Source organism: Benincasa hispida, chromosome 9, assembly GCF_009727055.1.
Source record: "Benincasa hispida cultivar B227 chromosome 9, ASM972705v1, whole genome shotgun sequence".
NCBI lineage: Eukaryota > Viridiplantae > Streptophyta > Magnoliopsida > Cucurbitales > Cucurbitaceae > Benincasa > Benincasa hispida.
This window is the reverse complement of record NC_052357.1, coordinates 29074472-29086901: the sequence shown is the minus strand read 5'-3', so window position 1 is coordinate 29086901 and position 12430 is coordinate 29074472. Positions and strand designations below refer to the sequence as shown.

The window sequence follows — 12430 nt, the reverse complement described above, 5'->3', positions numbered from 1 at the left end:
TTCATTTTTCAAACAAAACTTTGACAGTAAGCAACTTCAAGAGAACCAAATATAAAAGAAAAAACCAAAAAAAAAAAACATTTTCCTATATTAGCAACAAAATGCAATATGAAATAAACTTAAAATAATGTGAAAAATAAATGGAGGTAGCCAAAGCAATGACACAAAATTAAACTTAAGAATCAAGCCACATTATACACTAGTTGGTGTGGTTTCCCATATCACACATGATATATTCAAAAGAAAGGACTTGGAAAGTGCTCATAACTTCTAATTTATCTAAATATATGAATTAATCAAAGCTTTATCAGCTTTGAAATCTTATTGTAAAACAAACAATGCTGATTGGGTACTATTTTTCTTGGTATTTTTTTAATTTGATATTATATATTTACAGGATATTAAAATTATTGTTTCTTGGATGGACTACATTTATCAACTCATTATCTTCCCAATATCTACGTTTGTAATATGATTGGAATCCTTGTGTTTAACTACATTCTTTTGTCTTTACCTTATAATGCCATATTTTCAATTTGTTGGGAATGCGATCAAAGTCCCACATTGATTAGATAAAAGGAGAATCATGGGTATATAAGTAATGATAACTATTTTCATTAGTATGAGACCTTTTGGGATGAAACAAAAAACAAATTCAAGAGATTTTAGTCCTACCATTGTGTAGATAGTTCAAGAGGCATTTTATCAACAAATTTAAAGAATTATTACTCTATGGTTCAAAATTCAAATAGCCATTAATGAAATATCTTTTAACCTATTATTTCTAGGCTAAAGTTTTTGTTTCTAGTTATCTAGCATTTCTATTGTTGGCTGCTGGACATAATTTATTGACTTGTCAATTTTTTAGTGATGTAAAATAGATCTTTCATTTGTGAAATTTGAATCTCAATTCCTAACTATTTTCTTATTGAAATATCAAAATATGTATTAAGGCAATTATTGAAATTTGTTTGCACGAGGTTTCTGGAGAAACGTATTTCGTGGAGTTGAACTTAAGTTGTTGTTGTTGTTGATGTTGGAGTTGATTTGATGCGATGTGGTTCGATCTCTAATATTTGATCCTCTGATTCTCTCTCAATTTGGTGAATATGCTTGACTTGGAGAAGGAAAGCACAGCTTCAGGAGTCTTGGAAGCTTGAATTAGAAGTCTTGGAAGAGTATTTGTGTCTTCAGAGGTCTTCTGCCTTATAGAAGTACAGCTTCAGGAGTCTTAAAAGCTTGAAGTAGAAGTATTTGAAGAGTATTTGTGTCTTCAAAGGTCTTCTGCCTTATAGGAGTGCAGCTTCAGGAGTCTTGGAAGCTTGAAGTAGAAGTCTTGGAAAAGTATTTGTGTCTTCAAAGGTCTTCTGTCTTAGGAGTGCAGCTTCAGGAGTCTTGGAAGCTTGAAGTAGAAGTCTTGGAAGAGTATTTGTGCCTTCAAAGGTCTTCTGCCTTATAGGAGTGCAGCTTCAGGTCTTGTAGCTTAAAGTAGAAGTCTTGGAAGAGTATTTGTGTCTTCAAAGGTCTTCTGCAGTGCAGCTTCTAGAAGTCTTGGAAGAGTATTTGTGTCGTGCAGTTTCAGGAGTCTTGGAAACTTTGTGGAGTCTTGGAAGCTTTGTGTAGGAGTGCAGCAGGAGTCCTCTGCTTGTTAGTGAATTCTCTCTGGGTCTTTTGAGTGTAGAAAATGTTGCCCTTACAAATGAAGAGAATTCTCTATTTATAGAGTTCTCAGGTGGGCGTCGTGGGCTTGGTTGGTCCGTGGCTTGACCCTTGGGCCCAATTAGTTGGTTTTGGGCCTAATCTAGAATTTGGGTCCAATTCAACTTTTTTTTGTAGTTTGGACTTTAAGCCCAAATAGTAATATCAAATTAGACTAATTTAATCTGATTCATTCACGTGATGTCATCGAAACTTGTCTTCAATTCAATTCGGGATATGTGTCAACTTCTAATTGGACCCAAAGTCAATGATTTAGAAATTCGTAGTTAATTTAGCAAACGACGTGATGACTTATGATTGGTCCAAAATTTCTCATTCAACAACAATATAAAAACTTCAATTTGTTAACTTTTAGTTCCCATACATTAAAAAAAAATCCACATTATGTACAGATAATTCAACAAATGGATAAAAACCATTCCCAAACAAACATTTTCCTGAAATTTTTTCAAAAATAAAATACTTGAAATCAATCTTTTGGCAATTTCAGGCAAAAAAGATAAATAAATAAATTAAGGGACCCCATTGTTCAAGACCCAATTATCGACATTTTATCAAATAGGTTCTAGCCAACAATCACAAATGGGTTTCAGAAGTTCATTCGACCCCTAGAGCAAGTTCACAATGAAGAATCTAATATTAAGTGTATTCCAAATCCAAAAACTAGAAGAACCCATGAAGCACGTTAGTGCATCAAATTTTCAGAAACGTAATAATTATAAAACTCTATTTTCAAAATTATGTGGAACTCTGAGATTAGAGAAAATCTAAAACTTGAGAACAAGAGTTAGAGAAAGAGATAGAATGCATGGGGTGAAGAGGATGTTTGATGTTGGTTGTTAATGGAAGAAATTGAGAGCATGAGATAGGGTAGTTGAGAAGGGTCGGTTGTTAATGGAAGAAACTGAAGAGCACGAGAGAAGACATTGAGAGAAAATCTAGTGTCGTTGAAAGAGAAGGAAGCAATGAAACAATGGATTAGGGCTAAAAGACTACCCTTAAATATGAGGGATAAATTCGGTTTCCGAATTTTTGGATCTAATTCCCTATAATCACCCATCAAGTAATACATCACAAATCAATTTCTAATGATTTCAGATTTTGTAAAAATCAATTTTGTGTGATTGCCAAACATCAAGTTTACGTAGGAAATTGATTTTGATGTTTTCAAAAGTGATTTTGGTCATGCCAAAATCACTCCCAAATACACCATTAGTCAATAATATATGTATTCGTCAATAAAAATATTATAAATTTTCAAGATATTTTTATAAATAATTTTTAGTAGAATATCATTTTAGTCTCTATATTTTGAGATTCTCGGACCTTACACTTTGAAATATCTAATTTTAGTCCATATACTTTCAATAAAATTTAAATTTAATCCCTCTAGCTAGTTTCTTGTAGATTGTTTTTAAAAAATATTATTTATCAATATTTTTACAATAAATTTATACAATACAATATGTAAATATGTTTTCAAAATTTATAGTGGAAATGTTGATAGATAATACTTTTTTAACAATCAACCAAAAAAAAGAACTAAATTTAAGATTTATTAAAAATCTTAAGAGTCAAATATTAAAATTGGATATTTGAGACTATATAGAGTAACATTAAACTTTTCCAAAAAAAACTTATATTCCACCTATATTTATTTGTTATTTATTTATTTTATTTATTTATATTTATATTGATAACCTAGTGAGATGTAATAATATAATAGTAATGATAATAGCGAAGTGGAGGAAAATAAGCTCACACACAAAAATGGCGCTTAGACACGTTGGGTATAAAAACAAACCAAAGGCGTCACAAATTTCCTGCAATCGCAGACCAATCAAAACTCACTTTGAAGTTCGAGCTCCGAATTCCACGGCCATGGCGAAGACAATGATTTCATCAGGTCTTCCCTTTCTCTCGGCCGTTTCAATCGCTCTATTCTATTTCTTCCTGTTAGTCAATTCTGCTCCAATTTCGGAGCTCCCTGGTTTCTCCGGCTCTCTCCCTTCCAAGCACTACTCCGGGTGCGGATTTTCGATTTACAGTTAATTTCATCATTTGGTTTTGTTACTAGAGATTTTTGGCTTCGAATTTGAATGTTATCGGTGTGGATTGATTTTGAAGGTATGTGGAAATCGACGAGAAGCATGGGAGGAATCTGTTCTACTACTTCGTTGAATCGGAGAGGAATCCGATTGAAGATCCGGTGGTTCTTTGGCTTAATGGCGGCCCTGGATGCTCCAGTTTCGATGGATTCGTTTATGAACATGGTAGGCCTCTTCTTCTTCTTCTTCTTCTTCTTCATCTCCTTTTTTAATAAGCTTCTATCTCTTGGAACTTCATTTTTGATCCTCTTGTTTCTGGTGAAGTTCAATGCATTTGAATCTGGGATTGTGAAACGAATATGAACTGCTTACTGTTTCTTTGAAGTTATTACCGTTTTAATTATTCATGTTTTGACTCTTTGAGTTTGAGGCTGCCTGATGCTCATGAGTTTCTTTTCATGAAATTTTTAATAGTATTCTTGATTTTACTTTTAAGATGTGGACAAGAAATGAGTTCTTGTTTGAAATATCCATTAATGACTTTGCAACAAAAGCAAGAAAAAAAAAAAAGAGGAAAATATCTGTGTAAAATAAAACAAGATTAAAATACCATTTTTGTCCTTAGTCTTATTCTATTATTATTAATAAGAAGAAGAAAAATAAGACTTATCCAATTTTAGTCTTATACTTTCGCATTAATTTTTTAGTTCATACTTTTAATAAATTTTAAATTTATTCTCTACAAAAAATATATTGTTTGATTGTTTAAAAAGAAAAATACACTTTTAGTTATTGAATTTTGAATTTGATTCTATTTGAATCCAAAATATAGCAAAATTTAACCGTTGTCATAAACTATAATTGTTATATTTGTAAATATTTTTAGTCGTTATATCATGTGAAATAATTTTTTTATTTTTTTTAACAAAATAATATTTTTAATTAAAATTCAAAATAAAAAAATGATTTCTTCTATTTTTTCTTCATTTCTCCTCCTCTACCTCTCATCGATGTCGTCGGAAATTAAATTTATTGAAAATATATAAACTAAAATTAAATAAACTTTCACTGAAAATTGAATTTATTGAAAATATATAAACTAAAATTAAATAAACTTTAGATTACAGAGACTAAAATAATATCTAAATTAAAAAAATTTATTCATATTGTTATTTTTTTTTATGATATACATATTCATCACATGAAAGATGAAACATACTATTATTTAGCGGTAAAAATTAACTTTAACTAATTAAATTTAGGAGGTTTGAAAGTATGAACTAAAATTCAACATTTAAAAGAAGAAAGATTAAAACTGAATATTGAGAACTGCTATAGGGCGCGGTCACACTTCCCTCTCTATTTCTTCCTCTAATGTACATTAAGCTCAAACCTCACGTAATTTAATCAATTAAGATTTTCTTAGAATTTTTTATCAATTAAGACATTATAATTTCGACCAAAAGTAAGAAGTTGTAATTCCTTACTTAGATGAGAACTCTGAAAGATGGTAATTTAAACCTTTATTAATTGTATGGCCATTTTTAAGCAACAGTTTCTCTGTTTTGTTTATCTTGTGAAGGGCCATTCAATTTTGAAGCAGCAAGCACACCGGGCGGCCTTCCAACCCTTCATCTTAACCCATACAGTTGGTCCAAGGTTTGATTCGATTTTTCTTGTAGCACATGTTTTTTCTTATATATATATATCAATTGTTGTTTTGCTGTTACAGGTCTCCAACATCATATATTTGGATTCGCCTGCTGGAGTTGGATTGTCTTATTCAAAAGATGAATCTGATTACAATACCGGTGATGTGAAGACTGGTCTTGATTCTCATAAATTTCTTCTTGAGGTATTGGGTTTGTTTGGAATTTTGAATCCGCTTATGATTTAGTTTTATGACAGATAAACCGAAAATATACTGATGTGCTTTCTACATTCATTATGGGCAGTGGTTTAAGCTGTTCCCGCAGTTTCTGCCTAACCCCTTTTACATTGCTGGAGAGTCGTATGCAGGAGTATATGTGCCAACTCTTGCCACCCAAGTGGTTAAAGGTATTTCTTTTTTTTTTTTGGGGGGGGTTTACATACTTTCTTCTTCAAAATTAACTTGCAAATCTTTTATTTTACAGGAGTAGAGACTGGTGTAAAGCCCACTCTGAACTTCAAGGTGCATTCCAAACTTGTCCAATCCAATCTATTTACCCCCTGAAATTTATCTACCATTTGGTTTATGATTGTGTTTTTGAAAAATGGAGGATCCTACAAAGAATAAAACTATGTTTCTTATTTTTGTTATATTTGAAATTACACTTTTGCAAATTCATGGTCTTAATGTTTAATATCTAAGCTAGTCGATCTGGATTATTGTTTTCAAGGACAAGTGTGCTAAACCTTTTTTCCTACCATATGTTTAACATTTTAAGATAAATAGGAAAATGGATGATGAACCAAACATAGTTTCATTATCTTAGCCCATATTTTGTTAGCTAATTTAGTCTCCATGTTTGAAAAGTTTCATTATCATTTTGGTTTCAATTTCTTAAACGTTCTATTTGTTTATATTTATAGTTTTTTGTATGGCATTTTTTCTTTATACGTGGGAGAGAAATGATGAGGTACATTTAGTACAAGATATGTGTAGAGATGAGCTTAGCTGACTCTAAGGAGATCAAGTTGGAAAGTGCATAAAAAGAGTGGGTTTTAGGGATTGGAGCTTTTGAGATTTATGCATGACTAATTTTATGAAGCCTACTCTCCATTTGTTTCAAGTTCAAAGTCGTATATTGTTTGACCAGAATGCCTACTCATCTTATCTCTCCACTGTGTCCAAAGAAAACATGTATGGTAAGAAAAATATTAAGATTGGTGAAAATGGAGATATTTTAGGAGATTAACCAAACTATATCAATCCAAATCCTGCAAAACTGTAGGGACTATAACAATAACTCAACCTAGATTCTCTAATATTGCATCTGAAAGAGTCACTTTTGCAGGGTTACTTGGTTGGAAATGGAGTTGCAGATGATGTGTTTGATGGAAATGCTCTTGTTCCATTTGCACACGGAATGGGCCTGATCTCTGATGAGCTGTTTCAGGTGAGTTGATTCCTTAGTTTAAAGTGTAGTTCATTCTTTGACTGGAATCACATCTTCAGACAAGATATAAGTAAATAACACGTCAATTTTCTTGAGGTTGCTCAACTCCCTGATATGAATTGAAGCAGAGAAATATTAAGGACGCATTTATTGTCTATTTTCAAAATATAACTTTGTTTTTTTATTTTATTTCATTTTAGACACAAGATCAACTTTAGTATCAATTTGTTTTATGTATTTCTTGTAACTTTAAGATGTTTGTAAATCTTTTCCTGATTTTGAATTATATTTTAGAATGTTTTTGGAAACTAGAAAAAATATATATGTTAGCAAACCATGCCCAAGAGAAAAGAACTATTTGAAAAAAGGGGGACTTTTGGGGATCTAGGGTATGTAGCTCGTGAGAAGAAAGAAAACCTTGTCTAGGTGATACTTTATCCCCTTCAAAGCCAACTTCGAGATACATGGATTTTAAATAATGAAGTTTTCACCTAGAACTTGAACCTAGGACATTGGATAGTATCTCCGAACATCCCAAGGCCTTACCATCTGAGCCACCATTTGAGAGTAATTGATGATCCTCTGGCTTTTCAAGGTTGGTCCTGCACCGTCCTTGCAATCATATGTGATTTAACTTTTCAAACTTGATTCATATTCAGGAGGTTGAAAATACATGCAAAGGAAACTACTATGAACCCACTGACAATGCCTGTGAGACCAAGCTTGCCAAAGTTGATGAGGTGATGAAGGCTGTTTTTGAAACTTATTCATTTATTAGAGCAAGCAAATTGGATGGTGGTATTAAACTCACCCAAAGAATATGTCATTTTTCTTAGTTGGTTGATGGCTTAAACATATACAACATTTTGGAACCTTGCTACCATGCCCCTGAGAAGATAAAGACTGTAAATATCGAGTTGCCGAGCAGCTTCCGATTGCTCGGTGAGACTGAGAGGCCACTTGCCGTGAGGAAAAGGATGTTTGGTCGAGCCTGGCCTCTTAGAGCTCCTGTGAGAGCTGGCATTGTTCCAAGTTGGTCTCAACTTCTTGGTAGCACCGAAGTTCCATGCACTGTAAGTTCAGTTCCTTCTTTTTTTGGATTTTGATGGGCACCCCCATGGTGTTTTCATTCTGTATTACTATAGTTTATGGTTTCCGTGCTTCGATTTCTGTGAAGTGTGGGAGTTGGATTCAAACACATTGGGGTCTTACAGCTCGTCAAAATATATTTCACTTTTCAATTTCTTTCTGGACTTTCCTTTACATTGATAGTTTGAGGCAGTCTTTACTGGTCCAAATCATTTACCTCCAAATGCACCAAACAAATTTTTTGATAGGATGGTAAATTTATTACACTTAGTGCCACCTAATATTGATGTCTTATCTAAAGAGTGATGAAGTTGCAACGGCCTGGTTGAACAATGAAGCAGTGAGGAAAGCAATCCATGCTAACACAGTAAGTTTATCGGGGCACACAATATTTAGAAGCCACTTAATTCATATTCCGTAATTTGTGTTGTTTATCAATGGCAACAGAGTTTGGCGGGCACCTGGGAGCTGTGCACTGATAAACTTGATTTTCACCATGATGCTGGGAGCATGATCCCATACCACAAAAACCTTACCTTGAAAGGATATCGAGCTCTTATTTTCAGGTACCATTACGTATTCCATTTTATTGTTGGAGACGTTGCAAGCATTCATAGTCAGGGTATTAATTCTTCGTCATAATGTCAACATTTCCATCAAGTATTGATGGAAATGAGTAGATCGACATTGCTGTTGTATTGTAAATACTTGACGAAATATGAAATATATCAACAACATATTCTTAACCGTGGACATAATATCAATAACAAGAATATTTAACTTATTTAAAAAGGTGAAAACTTTTTTGTTAATTATGGTTGAGACTTTGACATCGGAATTCAAAACATTGCTTATTGTACATGATGTAAATACAAATCGCACAGAATAATATAGTTCAATAACAGAGCAGTCTTTAGTCTGAAGAGGCGGCAAGTTTTGTTCTTTTTCTGGTGTATTGAATTATCTAATGAAGGAAAGATGTAAAAAGTAGATAGGAGAGGCCATCAAATGAAACTGGAATGTTTCCAACCATCTGGCCATAAAACCTCACCTCAAAGCTATGAAAAGTGTGAATATACATATATATATATATATATATTTTTTTTGTTTCTCTGCCCCTTAAGTGACTCTACTGGTTTAGATCTTCTGAAACTGACTTGCATTTTCATTTTCCCGGTAGCGGCGATCATGATATGTGTGTTCCATTCACGGGGAGCGAAGCTTGGGTTCAATCACTTGGATACAAGGTCATTGATGAATGGAGGCCATGGACGTCAAACGAACAAGTTGCCGGGTACTATTGTCATTTCCTTGCCTCGTTTTCTGGTTTTTGAGCGTGTTCATGTTAGCTAAACTAGATATGCAAAATATGATAAGCATGTAAAAAGTTATTGTAATTACAGATTCCCTGCAAAATTCACCATTAATCTTCCAAAATGAGCTAAGTCATATCTAGATTCCTTTGAACATTACAGATTCCCTGCAGCTGAAAATCTTTTATGATAAAAACTTGTGTCCAAATACAATTAAAAGTGATTTAACATGTGTTTAAAAGTAGTTTCAAATTTTAAAAAAAAACATATATTAAAGTACTTTTTGAAATATTAATTAGGTAGTTCTCAATGAAAGTCGTGTGAAAGGAGAAGTTAATTTGAAAAATAATGAAAGTATATGTAAAGAGAGCGATTATAAATATTTTTTTGTGAAGTTAATTTGTCAAGTAAAATGTTCAATACGAGCAAAGCGTGTATAGCTCAACTTGCATATAGTATATGTTAGTTATCAAGAAGTTTATGGTTCGAATTCTCTCATTCCTATTATACTAAAAAATATGTATCATTAATAATGCAAGCTTTATGTTATAGCTATGCTTGAGAAGTTAGTGTTAGAAAATTCATGGAAATAATTAGTGAAAGAAAGCGTGTCGTGTTGAGAATAAGGTGTTTATGATTGGAGCTAAACAGACATTTGCATTCCATCTAAAAGCACTTAGATCATAGAAATACTCTCAAATAACAATTTGACCTCCATTATAAGATTAATTACTTTCTTGAATTGCAGGTACTTACGAGGCTATGAAAACAATCTCATTTTTCTTACCATTAAGGCAAGTGATGATGTAAATTGTGGTTAAATAAATGGAAATTTTCACATAAAGAAAAAAACTAAAATTATTTATAAAAATAGGAAAAAATATTGATAGACATTGTTAGACTTCTATCAACATCTATCACATAGTATCGATGATAGACTTCTATCAATTTCTATCACGATAGACACTGATAGATTTCTATCAGTCTCTATCAACCTCTATCAAAGAAAATTGAATCTTACTATTTTATGTAAATAGTTTTTATCATTTTTCTATATTTGAAAATTCCCTAAAATAAATAATTATATATAATATATATATATATATATATATAATATATTTTTGAGAATAAATGTATACATTGGTAATGATGCAGGGATCTGGACATACTGTACCAGAATACAAACCACGTGAAGCTTTAGATTTTTACCAGCGATTTTTGGCTGGAGAATCAATATGAAAAAAGGTAGTGTGTTGTAATTGTATTCTCTACTATGTTAGAACTTGATAAATAAATCACAAGAACACTATTAGTTCTTGGTGTTTCTACTTTAGGCTATGTGCATTATCCTATGAAATTTACATAATGGTGATCATAAAAATCATTAAAAAAAACAGTAATTAAAATCATACAATTTCACATAGTGATTTTTAAATAAGGGTTTAAAAAAAAATCCTCCATGTTTTTCTGGATTTTGGTGATAGAATTATTCAGGGTGTGATATGTGAACTTTTCTATTTTGGAAGGCCCGATTAATATTATATTTATGATTATTGCATGAGACGTAATCCTCTTGCAATTGAAGTCAACTTGAGTGTAGAGATGTTCATAGAGTCGGATTTGAGTGGGGATCCTAGCAAGCAATTTTGTGGGAATTGGGTTCATTTCCATAAGAATTGGAGCGGGGATTCCTTACAAGAATTTTGTGAGAATTGGATTCCTAACGAGCAATTTTTTCCATTTAATTTTTTTAAAATGTATTCAAGTGAGCCTAGCTCAATTAAGACATAATACTTATGACAAAAGGTTAGAGGTCTATATGAAAATAAGAAAATGAAAGAAAATTAAAATAGTTTGCAAGCTTCGATGACATCTTACAATAATGGCCTTGGTTATAGATTTATGTGTTCGTCGAAGAACGCTTTTAAAAATGGTTACTTCCTATAAATTAGTCTGAGTGTTTCACGAACAATCATTGAACTCAAATAGTGAAAAAGTTGTTGAGTGAGACTACTATAGTGTGGTAAATGATTGTTAGATTTGAATTCAAAAGTTGTATTCCTCTTAATAAAACTTGTTGGATCTGTTTTTTGTTTTTTTATTTTATTTTTTTAAATATCAATTTATACTCCCAAGATTTAGGAGATGTATAAATTTAAACCATAAACCTTAAGGTTGTATTAACTTATACCCTAAACTATTAATTGTATCCATTTAAACCTTAAATTTTTGTATGTGTATCAAGCTACATCTTCCATTATATTTAAAAATCTTGTCTGAAACTTATAATTGTATCAATTAAATCACTAAAATTTCATAAATAAATTTAGTTAGATTCTTAGACAAAATTTCTTTTGAAAATCGTCCATGCATTTACTCTAATCATTCATTTTGTAAAACTGACATTTGAATAAGTCTATACACGTTTGAGAATTAATGCACGGATGATTTTTAAAGGTAATCGTGATGAAAAGTCTAAATTGATTGGCTTATGAAAATTTAGGTGTTTAATTAGCTTAAATTATAAATTTCAAACGATATTGGTCGAATGAAATTTGGATGGTATAAATTGATACACTTATAAAAGTTTAGGATTTAAATTGATAAATTATTAATTCATGGTTTTAATTGAAAAAACTCCCAAAATTTAGGGGTATAATTTGATATTTGCCTTTTTTTTCGTATTTTTTTTATGGATCTTGAAAATGCAAGGTATCCATTAAATAAAGCAAATTGTAAAAACCACTATGATGTAATTACAATTACACTCTCTAACTTTCAATACAAAAAAAAAAAAAAAAAAAAAAAAATCCTCAAAGTTACACAAATGTTAAAATTGGACTCTCAAACTTACAATGGCTATAGAAATCAAACCTGCAAATGATTAAAAATTAAATCCTCAAACTTATATAAAAATTAAATTCTCAAACTTATATATTATTACAATTTCTGCTATTATATAACTTTGAAAATCCGATCTTAACTCTGGCCTGAACTTAAAAGGTTCAACTTTTATAATTGAAAGTGAGTGGATAATTGCATACTTTATAAAGTGTTGGGTGTGATTTGCCATTTTCTTTTATATTTTATAATTATGAGGATCGGTTAAAAATATTAATAATAATAATATCAATCCTCGTATTGTGAGAATACGAAAATC

At 31.4% G+C, this 12430-nt stretch overlaps 1 protein-coding gene across 1 annotated transcript; it reads left to right on the top strand.

Moving 5' to 3' along the window:
- The first annotated feature begins 3453 nt into the window (after positions 1 to 3453).
- LOC120085131 (serine carboxypeptidase-like 20) lies at positions 3454 to 10603 on the top strand. Its single transcript, XM_039040994.1, has 14 exons — positions 3454 to 3746; positions 3847 to 3992; positions 5350 to 5426; positions 5500 to 5622; positions 5723 to 5825; positions 5903 to 5940; positions 6767 to 6868; positions 7528 to 7608; positions 7705 to 7941; positions 8259 to 8324; positions 8405 to 8523; positions 9138 to 9251; positions 10019 to 10064; positions 10426 to 10603. Exons 1-14 carry the CDS (start codon positions 3490 to 3492, stop codon positions 10507 to 10509), a joined length of 1593 nt encoding a protein of 530 aa, XP_038896922.1. The 5' UTR covers positions 3454 to 3489; the 3' UTR covers positions 10510 to 10603.
- The last annotated feature ends 1827 nt before the right edge of the window (positions 10604 to 12430 follow it).